Source organism: Micropterus salmoides, unplaced genomic scaffold (genome assembly GCF_014851395.1).
Source record: "Micropterus salmoides isolate LMB-PRFRI ecotype aquatic unplaced genomic scaffold, ASM1485139v1 Ms_hic_scaffold_10, whole genome shotgun sequence".
In the NCBI taxonomy this organism is placed as follows: Eukaryota; Metazoa; Chordata; class Actinopteri; order Centrarchiformes; family Centrarchidae; genus Micropterus; species Micropterus salmoides.
Genome location: NW_024040041.1, coordinates 22,847,288 through 22,862,193, shown reverse-complemented (window position 1 = coordinate 22,862,193; position 14,906 = coordinate 22,847,288). Strand labels below are relative to the sequence as shown.

Sequence of the window (14,906 nt, the reverse complement as noted above, 5' to 3'; positions counted from 1 at the left end):
TGCCAGCGCGGACCATGATTGGCTCAAAAACGCAGGATCGATACGTTAACAATATTACATTTTATACAGCGTTGCTCATTCATCATTTACCAGACTGGAATTTCATTAATGAATTATAAAGTGCTTGAATTCTCCTTCAGCCTGTTATTCATTTTAAATAGCTACAGGCCTGTTTATTCAGCTGTAATTTGGGACTAAATGCTGGTGGCAATAACTGAAGATGAAAATATTAATCGAACAGATTAGACATAGTTTAGGCTCCTCATGGACCTGTGATTGTAAAGTGACAGTCCGACTCAGTAGGCTTATTAATGATTTTTTTTGCAATGTAAAATGTGTCCAGGTTCAAACTGACTGTGAAGTTTTAGACGTCTATGTTTCATTAATATAGGCTAATCTTGATCATTTGTCAAAACAAATTCAGACTATCAGCAGATAATGGAAAACTCACTTTTAAACTACATTTATTTGTTTCAGCTGTACCACAGTCATCCTCACTCAGAAATATTCACATCATATCCAGTTGATAACTACGATAGGAATGTTCAATCAGTGCGACTACAATATGAAATGTTATTGTTCATTGATCTGTTTTAAACAGATTAGGCCTACTTTAAACAGTGATTACTGCAGAACTGTAGCGCACGGTAAGTGTTTTGCCTTAATGTCCACAGAGTCACTGTGTTATAAAGAAGGACAGTGTAGCTTATAGATTTTATTGTGTGCTGAAGATAGCACAAGATAAATTTACGATGTCCAACTCTCTGTCCATACCTCGATGACAGATTGATCATAAAAGCGTCATGTTCAAGATCATGTTTGGGTAAACTAATAGGCTATATTTAACCGTGGTTTCGATGTTTCTAATGCCATGTTTCTAATGCGTTCCAATATGTGCTTTGATATCGACAGTAGGCCTAATTGAGGAAATGACACGGTGTGTGAGACAGCCGCTTCAAGCTCCGCAGGATGGGAGGAGTCATAAAGCTCAGCGTTTGTTGAAGTAGCCTAAACCTCCTCCCGAGCAGGTTAGGTTCACAGCGTAAGTTGCCGGGGTTACAGACCTAGAGTTTATCTGATCTCGCTCTCTGAAACCGAAAACCCAGAGTTTCCCTCATCTCAGGGTCAACTTACTACACTAAACCCGCTTTCTGAAATAGGGCCCAGATACACACATACACACAAACATAAACAAAAACAACATTTGCAGACAGCAAGACAATAGTGTAATGGAGCAAAGTGTAAAGGATGCTAGAATAAATTAATTGGAATAAAATATTTAGCCTACATGAGGTAGGTGGATATAGCCTACACTATGAACATCAACTGAATTACAATGAATAATAGAGGTGACAGATGTTAGAGTCATAGGTTTTTATACAGGTATTTTTCCTGACTTGACATGATGGCCTGTGGGTAAAAAACTGTGTGTGTGGTTGTTTTTGTAATAGGCTATATGTAGACCCAGTTTTGATCCATGTATTATTTTTCCAAGACAATAAAGGAAAATCTTTTTTTAAAGCATCTTTAGCCTCCTGTCTTTTATTGCATCTGCACCAGCATGTCCGCATATATTGGCTATGCCTACTGTTTGTTGTGAGTAAACTTCACTTGCAAAAATATTTGTTAATTCTAATGGATGCTTTGGCTGGACAAATCAAAGTAAAGCATTTATATACAACTGACTATTTATGAGGGGTTCTAAAATATAGCTTAATAGACAATGTAAATATCCTACTGCATAGAGAGCACTTGAGCATCTAGAGATTCCTTTATGAATTATATGAATAGCCTACATATTAATACACATTATTTTAGTACCCTATACATAATTTACAACTGATATTAAATGTTTATCCACCTCGGAAAAAACCTTATTCCTTTAATGTCTGTGAAGATTCTCAGTCATTCTCAGTCATCCAGGTCATAGTTATCCAACGAAGTTCTGAACAGAAGAAGTCCTTTGGATGAGGGACGAAACGTCTTCCAGTATCTTCAACCAAGTCCAGTTGCCCTTGACTTTAACCTTCGTTGGATACTTATTCCTTTAAAGACCACAGGGGGTCTCCACACCAATATTGAAGGACCACTCAAAGTATTTGTACCACATATTGACATTGTTACATACATGTTAAGCAATTACTCAATTGCTTAGGAATATTAAAGAGTGATTATGTATACCTTGCATGATTAGACTTGCCACAGAGACAAACACACAGGGTAACCTATATAAGAGGGGTGTTTTTTTTCTATGGCTGGATTTGTTCAGCTCTGCAGCACTGACTGCTCATAGCCTCAACCACAGCAGACAGAAACCCCTACCAGGTAGCTTGGGCCTGAGGGTTAAGGGCCCTCCTGAGTTTGCAGGTGACAGCAATTGTGATGCAGTCGGCCAACAGCCCATAGAAAAGGGTGATGGAAGTGTCAGACTGACTATCTCAGAGTGCAACACCCTACTCCGGAGATATAAACATTCTTGATTCATCTTTTACACACCCATTCCTACCACACCCCTCAGACCGCCATACATTTATGTACAGGGGATTATGAGGTGGTCAAAACACAAATTAGAAGCCTAAACAAAAGTCATGACAAACCTAAAAACAAAGTCACACATTTGGTATTATCGGTTAAATAACACATCACCTATGTGAAGTCCACAACAGTAATAACCACCAATACTTTAAAACTTACATCATGTAATTCATATCAGCTGATGTGATGTCAGTTTAGCCTACCATAAGGAATCTTAGTATTGTAATAATTTGTTGTCAGCCAGTGCTGAGTTCAGAGAGTGAAAAATGTGTTGTAAGTAAGAGACATTTGTAAGAGAAGAATTTATTGTAAAATCGGTTGTAATTATTGGAGTCATTATACTGTGGGCCTGTATCCTTAAGCGCCATCTGCTCGTGATTTGACATGAAGTTGCATTGGAAGTTGATGGCTGATTCTGGGGCACTACAAATGTTCCCTTTTTCTGATAGTGAAACACATCCTATAACATGTCTAATATTCATGTCCATATCTATATCTATTTCCATTCCCATTTCAAACAGCACCATTTAGAACATGGCTGTCGAAACAGGACAAATGGTTAACTGTGCTGAACCACTACCCCCAAACTAGTTTGTGTTTCAGCCTCAGAAACAATCTAAGGGGTGCAGATATCCTTATCATTGCTGCAGATCCACAGTACTTGTCCACTGCCCATACAATCGCACACTTCAGGGAGGGGAGCAGGTTTGCTTTAAAAGCTGCATCTGGTGGCCGTGAGCACAGGATCTACAGACCCATACAGGACAATCTAGAGCCAGCAAAATGGTTGAATGGACAGACTTTGAGCGCGCCACCATCCAGGACATCTTCTCCAAGATGGACTATGAGGTGGTGGGCCCTGCAGCTCTTAGCAGGTGAGACGTCCTTGTTTTGTTTTTTGCATTAACAATGTATAAGAATTATTATTCATGTACTGTATGCACACATGTTCATTTTCTTGGCACACAGATTTCATATCTTAGTCTAAGCCTGTAAAATTTATGTTTTGACATGTTTCCTCAGGTGTCTGATCGTCTACCCCTGGACTCAGAGGTATTTCGGCAGCTTTGGAAACCTCTACAACGCCGCTGCTATCACTGGAAATCCAAAGGTTGCAGCTCATGGGAAAGTTGTCCTCCACGGTCTGGACCGGGCTGTGAAGAACATGGACAACATCAAGGCAACCTATGCCGAGCTGAGTGTGCTGCACTCAGAGAAACTGCACGTGGACCCTGACAATTTCAAGGTAATGCTACAAGGATTAAATTAGACTGGACTAGTTTTTCATATTCAGCTATTAATAAAAAGCACCCCACCTTTCATGTTGTTGATATTTTCTGATGCTTGTTGTGTTGCAGCTGCTGTCTGACTGCCTGACCGTTGTGGTTGCTGCTCAGTTGGGCAAAGAGTTCACAAGTGAAGTCCAGGCAGCTTTTCAGAAGTTCCTGGCTGTGGTGGTGTCCTCCCTGGGAAGGCAGTACCACTAGAGAGCTGCAACAGAAGACCATCTCATGTGGATCATTTGCTGAAAAGCTCTTTGGTTTTTGTCTGAAAATCAAATAAAACACCTTCATAAAACAATCTCTTTATTTGTGCTGATGTCCAAAATTAATTATATTGTGACAATAATAATTATATAATTTTAATTCTGCATAGTCTATTATGTTAGAGCTTATGAATATCCAAATTCATTCAAAAATGACAAATACACAAACAAACATTTTTAGACACAGATCTGCAGTTCAGAGAGAAAGAAAAGGTCAAAGGAAATACAACATTTGTGAGAGAAACTGCAGTCTGTTCTGTTTATTAGGTCACAACATCAATTATGCAGGATATCCAACTCATTATTTAAAACAAGTAATCATAATTATCACAACATCAATACTACGACTACTACTACTACTAACAACAAAAACAACAACAATAATAATAATAATAATCTGTTGTGATTGATAATAAATACCATTGTTTTATTTAAGAAACTAAAAATTATGTTTTTGGAAAATTATTTGGTAATAAGAATCACTATTTATGTGTATAATAAACATGTATATGTATGCATTAAAAGCTCTTTGTTTTTTGTCTCAAATGCAAATAAAACAATTAGTAACCATTTGTTTGTCTATAATAAATAAACGGAAATAGATGCACTCATAAAAAATAATGTATGTGTGATTTAAAAAATTGATAAGACTACCTTTTGACACATGAAATATAGAGAGGAACAATAGCGCTGATGAAATGTGGTAATAGTGGATAACTTATGTTAAAAAAAGATATGATCTGTTTCATGAGAAATTTATCAAACAATTGAGTATTTCATATTTATTTGTACAATTTGTATGAGGATACACCCTATGTAACTCTTGTAATATGTTACAACTGATTCCAAATTCCCTGTAATTTAAACATTACACTAACTTGTGGAGTTTGTACTTGTAGGCAAGTTATTTTAAAGATTCAGTGTGTAAGATTTAGTGGCATCTAGTGGCAAGGGTTGTGAATTGCAACCATCGGTCCAGTCTACCACTGCCCCCTAACCTTTCTAAGAGTGTAGGACAGCTTCTGTGGCTGACACAGCACAAGAGGTATCTCTTTTGAGACTGCAGAGGATATCCAGTCAAGAAAAGACGTGTCTTTAGGTATATTTATTAAGAAATTATATTTACCTTATTATTCAGTAAAACCACATTTTCCAACAACATGGAAAATGTAAATGTAAATGCTCCGTATTTGTATAGCGCCTTTCTAGTCTTTTCAACCACTCAAAGCACTTTTACACTACATCTGCATTCACCATTCACACACATTCATTCACTGAGCCTAAGTGCTCAAATGCCAAGAATGTAAAACGCTGTCACTTTTTCTGCACGACAGTCCATTATAAACCACACATTAGATAAAGTTTATATAAACATTGACAAAAGAAACACGTTAATTCTCTCTGAAATTATGAACTATCCAAAACTGCCGCCAACAATAATATCTGGCCGGCTGCCAGATTACAGTGCTTTGATAGCATCGTGACAGCAACAGTTGCTCACATAATCACTTCCTCTTTAGTGGCATTGCCTACAAGATGAAAGCACGAGACGCTTGTGTACTGTAATGCAGTATTTGGAGTTGAACTGAGCTTTTACTTTGAAAAATTCTGAATGACATTAAAAGAGTCTGTAGCCTGCTTGACACACCTCTAAAAGAGCCAGAGAATGTGATTCCCCTAATTGCCCTCTGCCTGGAGATACCGGGAAATTGCAAAAGCGTCCAAGGGTTGATGGATGCGGATCAAACACCGAAACAAAAACAGTGGAGCACATGCCGTGATCTGAGAAACGTTCGCTGCAGAATCCATTTGTTGAAGACAGAAAAAAAAGTTGTCTGAAGGTGTGCTGTAACGCCCAACTCTTAGAATGAAGTCTTGCACCTTACCAACTAAGCTAACCAAACAAGATGTTGTAGTAAGTCAATTCTCATCCACCATCTAATGGTTGGAAATATCGCTCCCTTGCAAAACATATTGCAGACCCCTGCAGTATATTATTACTACTTCTTCTTCTTTTTCTTAACGTACGTATTTAATGCAGTGATGAGTGTCAACACTGCCTGAATTCTACCAGAAGTAGAACAAGAAGAACGTAGTGACGAAACATGCTCTGTAGTGCTGTTTTCAGCTACTGTAGAAACATGACAATGCAATGTGGCGATGTCCATGGAAGGGGGTGCCCGTGGTTATGGAGATATAAATGACACCTTCTAAGGTAATAAAAACATAACTGTTTATTATGTAAGGTCTTTATACACCACTGAAAACATAGTTATGGATCTTATATTGCATTTCTGTCCATAGATCATTAGAAATATTACACACTGAACCTTTAAAAAAACAATGATAATCCATGGTGAAAATAAATCTCAATTCATTTTTTATCATTGTCTAATCGATGAATCGACTAATTGTTGCAGCTCTAATGTTGATTTGACTTGCTTGTTTTTAAGTCTGTTTCATGCTGTAATTGTTGACATTTGATCTCCTCTCACACAGGACACACACCATCACAAAGAAACCAGAAATAAACAATTGTTTGTTTGGCTTTTTGCATCCATGCATTTATTAATCATTATGCAAAGAAAGCTCATGCTACAGTCTCCGTCATCTTCTCCTGCTGTTTATCGGTATTTCTCAGACAGGGCCAGAGCCAAGGCAGCCAGGAACTTATCCATAGCCACATGGACCTCAGGGGTGAAGTCGCTGGGGAACATGATGGCCAGGACCACGAGGATGTTGTGGGACAGAATCTGTGAACAGAGGACAATCACACAGATGTTACATAACATCACACATCTGTCACAATGCTTTGGCTGTAACATTTTAATGCTCAATACAATCCTCATATGCATAGGCCTGTTTGAACAGTGACAGGTGTATCTGAATGAAACAGCATTATCTACACAACACATAGAGACATGCATGCATGGTGAAAGCAGAAGGACCTGTTGCAAGTCTGGAACTCCTGGACCCCTAAGTTTGAGCAACACTTCATACAAATTACAGGCTATTATCTTTTAATAACTTAGGCTCTGCACCTTGAAGTTAGCAGGGTCCACACGCAGAGTGAAGGCATGCAGCTCACTGAGGCCCAGAAGACCTCCTTTCAGATCATCGATTTTGGTCACGGCATCTGCAACTCCAGCCATCACAACTCTTCCGTGCTTCCTTGCCTGGGGAGAGGTGGGGCTCAGGTCCTTCCAGTGGGAGAAGTAAGTCTTGGTCTGCGGGTACACCACCAGCATCCTGGGTAAGAAATGTGAGTAAGTGAATAGGCAAGTAAGAAATACATTGATTTTAGAAAAAATAACGAAGACTTCTAGGAACAGGTTACATCAGTCAGTTTGGGCTCATATTTACCTGGAGACAGCATCAACGCCGATGTCCTCCGCCTTTCCAGACACTTTGGCCCAGAAGGCTCTGACTGTGTCCTTGTCCTTAGCCGAGAGACTGGTCATCTTTCCTTTGTTTGACTATAGCTGAATGTGGTGATGAGCCCAAACCGTGGGGGTTTTATGCTTGAAACAGAGTAGGGGCACACCCAGGACCTCCTCCAAGATAGGCTGCGAAAGGCGGTCCAAGTGATGGGCAGCAGTTTGTATGAGATAAAAAAAAATCTTCCCAGGGTGGCTCATGAACCAAACCTTGAATTATCAATGTCTTGGTGATTGTAGGCAAACATGTACAATTGCAAGTGTTATATGAGCAGGTCAATGCATAAGGATCCATGTAGGCCTAATGTAGTTTAATGGATCGGTCAAAATTGACCCTTTCAGCATTTACTCCAGAAGAACATGTTCACTCATTACCCACAGATGAAATAAATAATAATATTAATTTTAGTGTCTGAATACAGTTATTATGGGTGGTATGACAGACTGAAGCCGTTTCTTAGTTCAAAATGTTCAAACGTGGAGAGACCAAGCAGGCCTACTTATAACAGATTTTAAATCCAGGCTCTGCAAGCAAATAATATTAATAGATTTCTTTATCAGTTGGAAGTCTTCCAACAGATGACTAAAGTATATTTTTGTGTTTCTGCTAATACATGTTGTGTTTCATGGGCTTATCTAACCCACTACACTGTGGGGGTGGATCCACTCAAAGAACAAGTACATAAGCTGTTTTCCAGCGTGTAGGTTCAGCACATATCTAGTAAGAAGTAATAAGTTGCAGCCTTAAACAAATGGAAATTGTTTTGGAAATAAAGGCTTCTGGATGTAGACAGAGTTAAGACATAAATGAGGCCACACGTTTCATTTTGTTCAAGATCACGATTAGTCTGTTAGGTGAGTTCACCTGCTACCTTGGGCAAAGAATAAAGCTAATGTAAGAGAAGTGATCTATCATTTATCTCTGTGTAGACACTGTCTCACACAAATAGGCAATACAGCAAGTGGCACCATTTAAAACATGAATATTGTCACTGGACAAATATAGAGATAACTGTGCTGAACCACTACCCCCAAATTAGTTTGTGTTTCAGCCTCAGAAACAATCTAAGGGGTGCAGATATCCTTATCATTGCTGCAGATCCACAGTACTTGTCCACCGCCCATACAATCGCACACTTCAGGGAGGGGAGCAGGTTTGCTTTAAAAGCTGCATCTGGTGGCCGTGAGCACAGGATCTACAGACCCATACAGGACAATCTAGAGCCAGCAAAATGGTTGAATGGACAGACTTTGAGCGCGCCACCATCCAGGACATCTTCTCCAAGATGGACTATGAGGTGGTGGGCCCTGCAGCTCTTAGCAGGTGAGACGTCCTTGTTTTGTTATTTGCATTAACAATGTATAAGAATTATTATTCATGTACTGTATGCACACATGTTCATTTTCTTGGCACACAGATTTCATATCTTAGTCTAAGCCTGTAAAATTTATGTTTTGACATGTTTCCTCAGGTGTCTGATCGTCTACCCCTGGACTCAGAGGTATTTCGGCAGCTTTGGAAACCTCTACAACGCCGCTGCTATCACTGGAAATCCAAAGGTTGCAGCTCACGGGAAAGTTGTCCTCCACGGTCTGGACCGGGCTGTGAAGAACATGGACAACATCAAGGCAACCTATGCCGAGCTGAGTGTGCTGCACTCAGAGAAACTGCACGTGGACCCTGACAATTTCAAGGTAATGCTACAAGGATTAAATTAGACTGGACTAGTTTTTCATATTCAGCTATTAATAAAAAGCACCCCACCTTTCATGTTGTTGATATTTTCTGATGCTTGTTGTGTTGCAGCTGCTGTCTGACTGCCTGACCGTTGTGGTTGCTGCACAGTTGGGCAAAGAGTTCACAAGTGAAGTCCAGGCAGCTTTTCAGAAGTTCCTGGCTGTGGTGGTGTCCTCCCTGGGAAGGCAGTACCACTAGAGAGCTGCAACAGAAGACCATCTCATGTGGATCATTTGTTGAAAAGCTCTTTGGTTTTGTCTGAAATCAAATAAAACACTTATCAAATTCAACAAGCTCTTTGTCTGTGCTGATGTCCAAAATTAATTAGATAATGACAATACTAACTAATTTTAATTTTGCATAGTCCATTCTGTTAGAGTTCATTAGGTCACAACATCACTGAATATCCAGATTATTATTCAAAAATAGTAATCATGATTAGCACAACAACAACACTACTACTACATCACTAAAAAAATATTTATGATAATAATAAAAATAACAACAACAATCTGCTTTGATTTATAACATATAGCATTGTTTTTATTTAAAAACACAAAATATGAAAAATCCAGGTATGACTAATGATATATCTAATAAAAAATTTAACATATGTTATGTTTTAGAAAATATAATGACAACAATAAGAAAAAAATGTATGTGTATAATAAATGTGTTCATCTCTGTATTGAAATGTCTTTGTTTTTGTCTCAAAAGCAAATAAAACATTTAGCAAATTCAACAGGTTGTTTGTCTACAAATATATAAACAGATGTAAAAATGAAAAATATTGTATTTGTGATTTAGACAATACTCAAGACTGACCTTTAGACACATGAAATATAGAGGGGAACAATAGTGCTGATGAAATGTGCTAAAAGTGCATAAATTATTATTGATGTTATAGTTACAGAGGAAACAAAGGGCAGGTTGCCTATCTGTACTTCAACAGCTCCGCTCATGATGTGGCTTTTGGTTCGTCACTTGAAGAGATAAAAAGAAAAGTAGAATTTAAAGGAAAAAGCTGACTACATGTCAGGTTTACTATTTTTAAAGTCAGCGATTTCTTTCAGGATGTTGTCCTTGGGGTCTTCTGTTTCATGACCAATTTATCAAATATTTGAATAGTTCATCTTTTTAAAAATAATAATAACAATAGGCTTAACTGACAGTAATTCCTTTCTCATGGCTGATAGTTGTCACATGTAACGCTAAACAGAGAGATCCTTTATTCAAATATTAGGAGAAAACTTCTGATTTCACAAAATGAAATTTAGGATTTGAGTAAAGAGATGACTTATGTAACTATTTTATCTGTTTTATATTTTCTGTTTTTTTAAAAACATGGGGAAATATGAAAATGTTACACCTGATCCCAATGTCCCTATATGTTAAACATTATGTTAAGTAGGGCTGCTACTAACGATTGTGTTCATTACTTATTACCCTATTGTTTTGTAAATGAATCAACTAATCATTTTGTCTATAAAATGTCTACATTTATGAACTAAAATAGTGAAAACTGTCCATCACAACCCAGAGTCCGAGGTAACTCTTCAAATGTCTTGTTTTGTAAGCCCAGCAGTCCTAAGATATTCCATTATCAATAACACAGAACATTGGAGACGCTGGAAGCAAAGGATGTTTTGAGTTTTTTCCTAAAAATAACAATGATAATCGATGGTCAAAATAGTTTAAAAATCATTTTTTATCATTGTCTAATCGATGAATCGATTAATTGTTGCAGCTCTAATGTTGATTTGACTTGCTTGTTTTTAAGTCTGTTTCATGCTGTAATTGTTGACATTTGATCTCCTCTCACACAGGACACACACCATCACAAAGAAACCAGAAATAAACAATTGTTTTTTTGGCTTTTTGCATCCATGCATTTATTAATCATTATGCAAAGAAAGCTCATGCTGCAGTCTCCGTCATCTTCTCCTGCTGTTTATCGGTATTTCTCAGACAGGGCCAGAGCCAAGGCAGCCAGGAACTTATCCATAGCCACATGGACCTCAGGGGTGAAGTCGCTGGGGAACATGATGGCCAGGACCACGAGGATGTTGTGGGACAGAATCTGTGAACAGAGGACAATCACACAGATGTTACATAACATCACACATCTGTCACAATGCTTTGGCTGTAACATTTTAATGCTCAATACAATCCTCATATGCATAGGCCTGTTTGAACAGTGACAGGTGTATCTGAATGAAACAGCATTATCTACACAACACATAGAGACATGCATGCATGGTGAAAGCAGAAGGACCTGTTGCAAGTCTGGAACCCCTTAATGTCCTAAGTTTGCGCAACACTTCATACAAATTACAGGCTATTATCTTTTAATAACTTAGGCTCTGCACCTTGAAGTTAGCAGGGTCCACACGCAGAGTGAAGGCATGCAGCTCACTGAGGCCCAGAAGACCTCCTTTCAGATCATCGATTTTGGTCACGGCATCTGCAACTCCAGCCATCACAACTCCACCGTGCTTCCTCGCCTGGGGAGAGGTGGGGCTCAGGTCCTTCCAGTGGGAGAAGTAAGTCTTGGTCTGCGGGTACACCACCAGCATCCTGGGTAAGAAATGTGAGTAAATTAATAGGCAAGTAAGAAATACACTGATTTTAGAAAAAATAACGAAGACTTCTAGGAACAGGTTACATCAGTCAGTTTGGGCTCATATTTACCTGGAGATAGCATCAGCGCCGATGTCCTCCGCCTTTCCAGACACTTTGGCCCAGAAGGCTCTGACTGTGTCCTTGTCCTTAGCCGAGAGACTGGTCATGTTTCCTTGGTTTGACTATAGCTGAATGTGGTGATGAGCCCAAACCGTGGGGGTTTTATGCTTGAAACAGAGTAGGGGCACACCCAGGACCTCCTCCAAGATAGGCTGCGAAAGGCGGTCCAAGTGATGGGCAGCAGTTTGTATGAGATAAAAAAAAAATCTTCCCAGGGTGGCTCATGAACCAAACCTTGAATTATCAATGTCTTGGTGATTGTAGGCAAACATGTACAATTGCAAGTGTTATATGAGCAGGTCAATGCATAAGGATCCAGATAGGCCTAATGTAGTTTAATGGATCGGTCAAAATTGACCCTTTCAGCATTTACTCCAGAAGAACATGTTCACTCATTACCCACAGATGAAATAAATAATAATATTAATTTTTGTGTCTGAATACAGTTATTATGGGTGGTATGACAGACTGAATCCATTTCTTAGTTCAAAATGTTCAAACGTGGAGAGACCAAGCAGGCCTACTTATAACAGATTTTAAATCCAGGCTCTGCAAGCAAATAATATTAATAGATTTGTTAATCAGTTGGAAGTCTTCCAACAGATGACTAAAGTATATTTTTGTGTTCCTGCTAATACATGTTGTGTTTCAAAGGCTTATCTAACCCACTACACTGGAAGGGTGGATCCACTCAAAGAACAAATAGATAAGCTGTTTTCCAGCATGTAGGTTCAGCACATATCTAGTAAGAAGTAATAAGTTGCAGCCTTAAACAAATGGAAATTGTTTTGGAAATAAAGGCTTCTGGATGTAGACAGAGTTAAGACATAAATGAGGCCACACGTTTCATTTTGTTCAAGATCACGATTAGTCTGTTAGGTGAGTTCACCTGCTACCTTGGGCAAAGAATAAAGCTAATGTAAGAGAAGTGATCTATCATTTATCTCTGTGTAGACACTGTCTCACACAAATAGGCAATACAGCAAGTGGCACCATTTAAAACATGAATATTGTCACTGGACAAATATAGAGATAACTGTGCTGAACCACTACCCCCAAATTAGTTTGTGTTTCAGCCTCAGAAACAATCTAAGGGGTGCAGATATCCTTATCATTGCTGCAGATCCACAGTACTTGTCCACCGCCCATACAATCGCACACTTCAGGGAGGGGAGCAGGTTTGCTTTAAAAGCTGCATCTGGTGGCCGTGAGCACAGGATCTACAGACCCATACAGGACAATCTAGAGCCAGCAAAATGGTTGAATGGACAGACTTTGAGCGCGCCACCATCCAGGACATCTTCTCCAAGATGGACTATGAGGTGGTGGGCCCTGCAGCTCTTAGCAGGTGAGACGTCCTTGTTTTGTTTTTTGCATTAACAATGTTTAAGGATTATTATTCATGTACTGTATGCACACATGTTCATTTTCTTGGCACACAGAGTTCATATCTTCATCTAAGCCTGTAACATAACTTTATGTTTTGACATGTTTCCTCAGGTGTCTGATCGTCTACCCCTGGACTCAGAGGTATTTCGGCAGCTTTGGAAACCTCTACAACGCCGCTGCTATCACTGGAAATCCGATGGTCGCAGCTCACGGGAAAGTTGTCCTCCACGGTCTGGACCGGGCTGTGAAGAACATGGACAACATCAAGGCAACCTATGCCGAGCTGAGTGTGCTGCACTCAGAGAAACTGCACGTGGACCCTGACAATTTCAAGGTAATGCTACAAGGATTAAATTAGACTGGACTAGTTTTTCATATTCAGCTATTAATAAAAAGCACCCCACCTTTCATGTTGTTGATATTTTCTGATGCTTGTTGTGTTGCAGCTGCTGTCTGACTGCCTGACCGTTGTGGTTGCTGCTCAGTTGGGCAAAGAGTTCACAAGTGAAGTCCAGGCAGCTTTTCAGAAGTTCCTGGCTGTGGTGGTGTCCTCCCTGGGAAGGCAGTACCACTAGAGAGCTGCAACAGAAGACCATCTCATGTGGATCATTTGTTGAAAAGCTCTTTGGTTTTGTCTGAAATCAAATAAAACACTTATCAAATTCAACAAGCTCTTTGTCTGTGCTGATGTCCAAAATTAATTAGATAATGACAATACTAACTAATTTTAATTTTGCATAGTCCATTCTGTTAGAGTTCATTAGGTCACAACATCACTGAATATCCAGATTATTATTCAAAAATAGTAATCATGATTAGCACAACAACAACACTACTACTACATCACTAAAAAAATATTTATGATAATAATAAAAATAACAACAACAATCTGCTTTGATTTAAAACATATAGCATTGTTTTAATTTAAAAACACAAAATATGAAAAATCCAGGTATGACTAATGATATATCTAATAAAAAATTTAACATATGTTATGTTTTAGAAAATATAATGACAACAATAAGAAAAAAAATGTATGTGTATAATGAATGTGTTCATCTCTGTGTTGAAATGTCTTTGTTTTTGTCTCAAAAGCAAATAAAACATTTAGCAAATTCAACAGGTTGTTTGTCTACAAATATATAAACAGATGTAAAAATGAAAAATATTGTATTTGTGATTTAGACAATACTCAAGACTGACCTTTAGACACATGAAATATAGAGGGGAACAATAGTGCTGATGAAATGTGCTAAAAGTGCATAAATTATTATTGATGTTATAGTTACAGAGGAAACAAAGGGCAGGTTGCCTATCTGTACTTCAACAGCTCCGCTCATGATGTGGCTTTTGGTTCGTCACTTGAAGAGATAAAAAGAAAAGTAGAATTTAAAGGAAAAAGCTGACTACATGTCAGGTTTACTATTTTTAAAGTCAGCGATTTCTTTCAGGATGTTGTCCTTGGGGTCTTCTGTTTCATGACCAATTTATCAAATATTTGAATAGTTCATCTTTTTAA

At 38.6% G+C, this 14,906-nt stretch overlaps 5 protein-coding genes across 5 annotated transcripts; 3 read left to right on the top strand and 2 right to left on the bottom strand.

Moving 5' to 3' along the window:
• Positions 1-3,251: 3,251 nt before the first annotated feature.
• LOC119891509 (hemoglobin subunit beta-2-like) lies at positions 3,252-4,057 on the top strand. Its single transcript, XM_038703216.1, has 3 exons — positions 3,252-3,410; positions 3,559-3,781; positions 3,894-4,057. Exons 1-3 carry the CDS (start codon positions 3,319-3,321, stop codon positions 4,020-4,022), a joined length of 444 nt encoding a protein of 147 aa, XP_038559144.1. The 5' UTR covers positions 3,252-3,318; the 3' UTR covers positions 4,023-4,057.
• Positions 4,058-6,623: 2,566 nt separating this feature from the next.
• LOC119891518 (hemoglobin embryonic subunit alpha-like) lies at positions 6,624-7,592 on the bottom strand. Its single transcript, XM_038703227.1, has 3 exons — positions 7,445-7,592; positions 7,123-7,330; positions 6,624-6,834 (listed from the first exon to the last, which is right to left on the bottom strand). The coding sequence occupies exons 1-3, from the start codon at positions 7,540-7,542 to the stop codon at positions 6,706-6,708; spliced, it is 435 nt and encodes a 144-aa protein (XP_038559155.1). The 5' UTR covers positions 7,543-7,592; the 3' UTR covers positions 6,624-6,705.
• A 1,091-nt stretch (positions 7,593-8,683) lies between these two features.
• LOC119891487 (hemoglobin subunit beta-2-like) lies at positions 8,684-9,549 on the top strand. Its single transcript, XM_038703178.1, has 3 exons — positions 8,684-8,842; positions 8,991-9,213; positions 9,326-9,549. Exons 1-3 carry the CDS (start codon positions 8,751-8,753, stop codon positions 9,452-9,454), a joined length of 444 nt encoding a protein of 147 aa, XP_038559106.1. The 5' UTR covers positions 8,684-8,750; the 3' UTR covers positions 9,455-9,549.
• Positions 9,550-11,118: 1,569 nt separating this feature from the next.
• On the bottom strand, positions 11,119-12,097 carry LOC119891494 (hemoglobin embryonic subunit alpha-like). The gene is made up of 3 exons (XM_038703191.1): positions 11,948-12,097; positions 11,626-11,833; positions 11,119-11,336 (listed from the first exon to the last, which is right to left on the bottom strand). Exons 1-3 carry the CDS (start codon positions 12,043-12,045, stop codon positions 11,208-11,210), a joined length of 435 nt encoding a protein of 144 aa, XP_038559119.1. The 5' UTR covers positions 12,046-12,097; the 3' UTR covers positions 11,119-11,207.
• Positions 12,098-13,187: 1,090 nt separating this feature from the next.
• LOC119891473 (hemoglobin subunit beta-2-like) lies at positions 13,188-14,057 on the top strand. Its single transcript, XM_038703152.1, has 3 exons — positions 13,188-13,346; positions 13,499-13,721; positions 13,834-14,057. Exons 1-3 carry the CDS (start codon positions 13,255-13,257, stop codon positions 13,960-13,962), a joined length of 444 nt encoding a protein of 147 aa, XP_038559080.1. The 5' UTR covers positions 13,188-13,254; the 3' UTR covers positions 13,963-14,057.
• Positions 14,058-14,906: the final 849 nt, after the last annotated feature.

Excerpts from the sequence above, each read along its gene's own strand:
- LOC119891509 (XM_038703216.1), top strand. The coding sequence starts at position 3,319 with ATGGTTGAATGGACAGACTTTGAGCGCGCCACCATCCAGGACATCTTC. Across the intron at positions 3,411-3,558 it reads GGCCCTGCAGCTCTTAGCAG|GTGTCTGATCGTCTACCCCT; the intron begins GTGAGACGTCCT and ends ATGTTTCCTCAG. Across the intron at positions 3,782-3,893 it reads TGGACCCTGACAATTTCAAG|CTGCTGTCTGACTGCCTGAC; the intron begins GTAATGCTACAA and ends GTTGTGTTGCAG.
- LOC119891518 (XM_038703227.1), bottom strand. The coding sequence starts at position 7,542 with ATGACCAGTCTCTCGGCTAAGGACAAGGACACAGTCAGAGCCTTCTGG. Across the intron at positions 7,331-7,444 it reads GGCGTTGATGCTGTCTCCAG|GATGCTGGTGGTGTACCCGC; the intron begins GTAAATATGAGC and ends TTTCTTACCCAG. Across the intron at positions 6,835-7,122 it reads TGGACCCTGCTAACTTCAAG|ATTCTGTCCCACAACATCCT; the intron begins GTGCAGAGCCTA and ends CTCTGTTCACAG.
- LOC119891487 (XM_038703178.1), top strand. The coding sequence starts at position 8,751 with ATGGTTGAATGGACAGACTTTGAGCGCGCCACCATCCAGGACATCTTC. Across the intron at positions 8,843-8,990 it reads GGCCCTGCAGCTCTTAGCAG|GTGTCTGATCGTCTACCCCT; the intron begins GTGAGACGTCCT and ends ATGTTTCCTCAG. Across the intron at positions 9,214-9,325 it reads TGGACCCTGACAATTTCAAG|CTGCTGTCTGACTGCCTGAC; the intron begins GTAATGCTACAA and ends GTTGTGTTGCAG.
- LOC119891494 (XM_038703191.1), bottom strand. The coding sequence starts at position 12,045 with ATGACCAGTCTCTCGGCTAAGGACAAGGACACAGTCAGAGCCTTCTGG. Across the intron at positions 11,834-11,947 it reads GGCGCTGATGCTATCTCCAG|GATGCTGGTGGTGTACCCGC; the intron begins GTAAATATGAGC and ends TTTCTTACCCAG. Across the intron at positions 11,337-11,625 it reads TGGACCCTGCTAACTTCAAG|ATTCTGTCCCACAACATCCT; the intron begins GTGCAGAGCCTA and ends CTCTGTTCACAG.
- LOC119891473 (XM_038703152.1), top strand. The coding sequence starts at position 13,255 with ATGGTTGAATGGACAGACTTTGAGCGCGCCACCATCCAGGACATCTTC. Across the intron at positions 13,347-13,498 it reads GGCCCTGCAGCTCTTAGCAG|GTGTCTGATCGTCTACCCCT; the intron begins GTGAGACGTCCT and ends ATGTTTCCTCAG. Across the intron at positions 13,722-13,833 it reads TGGACCCTGACAATTTCAAG|CTGCTGTCTGACTGCCTGAC; the intron begins GTAATGCTACAA and ends GTTGTGTTGCAG.